The sequence below is a fragment of the Limulus polyphemus genome, unplaced genomic scaffold (genome assembly GCF_000517525.1).
Source record: "Limulus polyphemus unplaced genomic scaffold, Limulus_polyphemus-2.1.2 Scaffold3024, whole genome shotgun sequence".
NCBI classification, from domain to species: Eukaryota; Metazoa; Arthropoda; class Merostomata; order Xiphosura; family Limulidae; genus Limulus; species Limulus polyphemus.
The window spans coordinates 74,589-80,545 of record NW_013668634.1 but is presented as its reverse complement, the minus strand read 5'-3'; the positions used below and the strand labels follow the sequence as shown (position 1 = coordinate 80,545).

General features: G+C 30.5%; 1 protein-coding gene across 1 annotated transcript in view; it reads right to left on the bottom strand.

Annotated features, from left to right (window-relative positions):
- LOC106468487 (aldehyde dehydrogenase family 16 member A1-like) overlaps positions 1–5,382 on the bottom strand; it is a 39,675-nt gene extending 34,293 nt beyond the window's left edge. Inside the window, exons 1-2 of the mRNA XM_013928917.2 lie at positions 5,262–5,382; positions 655–881 (exon numbers count right to left, since the gene is read on the bottom strand). Of these exons, the coding sequence (XP_013784371.1) occupies positions 655–881; positions 5,262–5,357 (323 nt within the window). The 5' untranslated portion in view covers positions 5,358–5,382. The remainder of the gene's footprint in view (positions 1–654; positions 882–5,261) is intronic.
- Positions 5,383–5,957: the final 575 nt, after the last annotated feature.

Sequence of the window (5,957 nt, the reverse complement as noted above, 5' to 3'; positions counted from 1 at the left end):
TATTTAGTTTATTACTTGAGCAATATCTTAGCAAATAAAACAGATAAGAGGTTCTTATTTTATATTCTAGCTTGTCAATACCGGTAATTTGAGTTCCTAATTTGTACGAAACTATAGATTTAGTATTTTGACATCACAAACATCTAATCTGAACAGTTGTTGCATTCAACATACCACATGACACACAAAAATCAATGTTTAATTGTGTTTTTCTAATATTTACTTTTAAATTAAGAAATAGAGTAATGTATAATACTAAAATTTGAATTATAATGTACAGTTTGATACCAAACTTATTGACATAAATTCATGAAATAGTAGTTCAATAAAATTTTGAATGCGAGTCAACAAACGAGATGACATGACCTTTCACCCATGACCAGTCTCGAAAGGGTTAAGAAAGAGAGAAGATTTTTTGTTATAAACATCTGTTCATGGTAATACCATTTAGGTTTTAATTTACCAATGCCTGATTAAATTCACTGCTCAGCATGAGAATGTCAGTCATTTTTATGTGGTAATAAACAGTTACCAGGATTACTTGATGTGTCATTACTGAGCTAGTTGAGGTTACTGTCAACAGCCTAGTCATACATGTTTGTACTATAGGTACATAATGTATACTCAAGTTAGTAATGAAATGTTTAAAAATACCTGTACAAAATTCTCGATCGTTTTTTGGGCTGTGAACACCATTCTTCCTGAGCCCTTCTTGCAATAGAGATGGCTGTTTCAATATCTTCTTCTTTACCCAAAAAAACTTTAGCTAGCTCTATTTTTGTACAAGGATTTATAATACCTTTCAATTCCCTTTCATTGGGTTGTTCCAGACAACCATCCATCAAAAATCCCACAGGGCTGTTATGTTGTGAAAGCCATACCTAATATAAAAACAAAAAATAAGGAAAATTAAAACTTTCCTTTCCTCGCTATGAAAATACTATTACAAAGCAAATTTTCAATAAACCTTTTTTTCTTTAAGATACAAATATGCCTCAGAGACTCCTAACAGATAAAGCTTTGACTTATGGCAAAACAACAACAATCCAAACAATTACAATTTTTAAAATACATCACAATTAATTTATGGATTGATATTCAACTTCCTTACTTGCATTACGAAAAGAATCCCTTGAAAAGCAGGGAAATACTTATATACAGCTAAGTCTATTCCACAAAACTTTACAGAACTCGGTGATTAGCTATCTAAAACAAAATGATCTTTATAGAAATTACTGAAAATTGTTTGTAGAAGCTAAAAGTTTTGAATTAGTTTTATACTCAATATGAAAACACCAGTAAGAATATTTGTCACATTTCAAAGCAATACCAAAATCCACAAAAACACTTACCTAATGATTACAAATATTTAATCAACCATACATGTGTGTATATTACAAAATAAATAGTGGCTTTATTATATCACAAAAAAAGACACACTGGAAAATATGTGGTAGTATTCATATTTCAATACAAAAACAGATTTAAGTTTCATATACACAGAAACAGCTGGTCATCAGGGTCATTAATCAATTACATTCAACTAACTGATTATTCTCATATGAGACTTGAATAGTTTGAATAATCTAAGAAAGTAATAATTGGAAATGCTAATTTTGTTTACTTGATATATTTGTGGGTTGTGGTACTAATCAACAAAGCTGAGCAACCTTGAATTAATTGAAAATAACACCTTATTGAAATCTTTTGAAAATTTAAGTACACCTAGTCCCACACCCTTTTCATCATCTAGATAACATGTAGCATTCTCAGAAACGTTAACTGATTAGTAAGGAAAGACCTTTAGTGAAACCATGTTAATTTTATGATATCATATATCCCTGGATAATTTCACAATGCTTCTTTTATCAGACCTTCTAGAATCCCCCTCCACTACAAAAGTAACATTAATGGTTCAATAATTTCCAGGGCAACACTTGTCTCCCTTTAGGAATAGGAGCAACATAAGCAATTCTCCAATTCGTAAGTATACACCAACTGTGTATTGATCTACAAAAATGAGAGGCTCACATATATGATCTTTACTCTCTTTTAAAACATGGAAAAACAGTCGACAGGTTCTGATGCTTTATGTAGTCTTAATCTCTCAAACTTTCTTTTTACCACCAAAAAATTAATACCTACACAATTCAGGACAATCACAATATTTCCAATAGAATTCTCAGAGTCAGGAATATTTTTAACATCCTTCTTGGAAAATCAGAAGAAAACATCTAAAAACTCAGCTATCTCATTGTCTTCATACCAGCATATACCCAGTAACCTTTTAGTTAACATAACATTTACAGACAACAAAGGACCTATTGGCCCATCTAAGCTGTCCCATCCAATGAACTAAACTCTCTCACTCTCACTTTATATATATATAAATATATAAATAAAACTCATATTCAGCCCATATTATTCAAATATTTAACACACCTTCACTTAAACTTCCTTACCTAAACTGCTTCCACCACATCTGAAGGCAACCTATTCTAAAATCGAACTACTCTGTTAGAAAAATAATTCTGACTACTACCCTACTAAAATTTATGTCTCTCCTAGTCTTACCCCATTTTCACTATTCAGTATGAAAAAGGTAATACATTGACACTATCAATTCCCTTAACCTTAAATACTTCAAACAGGTCCTTTCTAGCTCTTCTTCTTTCAAGAGAAAACAATTTCAAAGATCTTAACCTGTCATCATATAACAACCTTTTCATTCCATGTATCATCCTATTAGCCCTTCTTTGAACCCTTTCAATCAATTTGATGTCCTTTCTAAGGTTAAAGGCCAAAGATTGAACAAAATACTCCAAGTGTGGCCTAACCTGTGACCTATGCAATGAAATTATAGCCTCTTTAGACTTACTCAATAGTACTTCAGACACAACCAAAAAATCCTGTATACCCTACCATTGGCAACAGATCAACGAAAATGGCAAGATACTTTTGTTTAATAGCACTATGAAGGTTATTCCCATCATAATTATACTTTAACTCAAAAAAGATAACCCATATGCATTAACTTGTATTTATTATAATCAAAAACTATCTGCTATTTGTTTACCCAACTAATCAAATGATCTAAATTCTTTAGTAAAGCAACATCATCCTCATAGCAAGCAACACCCAAGATCTCAATACCATCAGCAAATTTTTGACCATTCTTTCATCTATGTCATTAATATAAATTAAAAAGAGAAAATGTCCCCGAGTTACCCCACTTGGGACATTAATCCAGTTTGACTGAACTCCATTTATAACGACCCTCTGCTTTCTTCCATCTAGCCACTTGTCTATCTAATAAGCCAACATATCTCCCACATATACAAAAGAATGACACTGACAATTGTTTATTACACTTTCATTTCCTACTACTGATTTAAGACTAATAGGCCTATAATTACAAGGATAATATTTATCACCTCCCATGAAAAGATTAGCATAAGCCAACTTTCATTTCTCTGGTACCTGCCCACTATTCAAGGACTAAGTAAAAAAAAAAGTAACAAGTGGCTCACACATCCAATCCTTAACTTTCTTAAAAACCACCTGGGAATATTATTTGGCCCAGGAGCCTTACCATTCTTTAAACTTTTAAGTTTTTTCTGAAGAACATTTAAGATATTTCAAGAGCTTAACTTGTAGTATACAATTATATAAAGAAATCAGAGTCCATTATCGTATTGATACCCAAATAATTTTGCAAACTTAAATAAGATTTCTTCTTACCCTTCATTTTTCAGAAACATATAAGGTATATAGCAAATAATTTTAATTGTTTATGGTATGAAAAACAACTTCAAATATCAGTATAGATTGTTACAGTATCCTTTATGGTAAGCCTATTACTGGTTATGGTACCACAACATTTACAACAGATTGCAATATACATAAAATTCAAATATAAAAAATTTATGCCAAGTTTGAAATGATCATTAAAAAAAAAGACTGAACTTTGTTTTACATGTGCAAAAGTAATCTACAATATTGGAAACTGAACTGGAATATGTAATTTTTTTTCATAAATTGTAAGAATTCATATAAATATTAGTTTCCCTATGTAATAAAATTCATTTTTGGATGTTAAACTTTATGGTGTTACTAGTAATAAATCTTATGCCCAGTAATACTAATACCCTGCCTCAATTCATGTTAGGAGTACAAATTACTAAATCACAAACCACACTATTTATCTACTAATTAATTTTCATTTGTATCAGGTTACTATGAAAAAAGGCAATTTAACTAAATTTATGTACAATCAATTTAAACTATCACATGATATATAGTAACATACTGTAGTAATACTGCTAAATGTACTACAGGGTGGAAAAAGTCTGAGCACCTCTCTCATTTAAAGTTCCTGTGTTAACAATTTTAGTTTTTCACATTTTAATAACGATGTTTTTTTCTTTTTCAGGTTTATTGAGGGTGAAAATGGTAGATTCAAGTATCTATTCAATTGAACTTAGAAGGAAGCTTTGTTGCAAATGTATGGTTACATAAGTGTATATACAGAGGTTGAACATTAGAAAAAATAAGATCTGACTTATGTGCAAAATTTGGAAAAGAAACACCTTATAAAAGAACATATGAGATATGTAAATGTGTCAAATTCTTTCTTTCAGTTTCATGTACCCTATTTTTATTTGATGAGGTAGGGGTGCCCAAACTTTTTGCCCACCCTGTAAAATATTAATATTAATAGCAATAACTTGTATGAAGTTATGTAATACTGTTATTGGTATTACCAATATGTATACAGTCAATTTTCGTTACAACAGCAATAATACTAACATTATTACTAAGGTTGTTGAAGTTCAAGGTTATGGTTCCAAACTTCTACTAATACTGAGTAACAGCATACTTATTTAGTAACTATTAATATAACTACTACTACTACTACTACTAGTCTTATCATTTCTAAGTTGCTACTTTTTAGTTATAGTTATACTGCAAGTTGTAACTGTGCAAGTTAATTTGTAAAGTAATGTCACTAGTACTTTTTAGTACTTACAAGTATTAGACGTCGAATTCTAGGAATAGGACTAGAGTACCACTAATTCTACTACTAGTAGTAGTACTATACTAATAGTATATATATAGTACAAGTATTTCAAAATCAATGTAGTACTACTTAATAGTCTGTAAGTTTTAAGACTTAACTTATTATAAATAAATATATAATTAAATTATAATATCACCAGTTTATTATCCATAACTTTTTATCAAAAGAAATACATATTAACCTTAACAATGTCATCAGAGTCTGTAACTTGTGCATAATTAAGTTCCTGAAATATTTGTAAGATAACATTGCTCATTCTATCCGCTATAGCAGCCATTACAAGTAACTCCAGCAGCTAAAACTTAACCTTGGGTATACCAGGCCAAACTTTTGTACACAAATTATTTTCAAATCCTAGCGCTGTGCATAAAAATTATACAAAATAAACTAATAATCTTGTAATAAAACTTGAAACCACCATAGTTTATTCAAAACAATTTAGTATAAAATTTCAGCATTTTTTGTTTTACTACAAATATATTCTGTTCGGTTAATCTTTTGATATTAGATATGAAAAAGATGAATTAAAAAAACTGATCAGAAATTACAATGTAGCATAAACAAAGAGCTCAGTTATTTGTTTTCAGCACTAATTGCAGCTGTGATCTTTCATGCACAAAACCTCAATTTTAAATTGTTAAAACAAACAATATTTCTGTCAAAACATGATAATTCGCAAAGAAAAAAATTAATACAAATCCTCCATGTTTCGAAAAGGAGATGTTAAAAGCACTCAATGGCAGTGGAATGCACCTTTACGTATTTGAAACTTTTCTCCGTTTGAGCATCCAACTATGGCCCGGCATGGCCAGGTGGTTAAGGCGCTCGACTCGCAAGCTGCGGGTCGCGAGTTCGAATCTCTGTCACACCAAACATG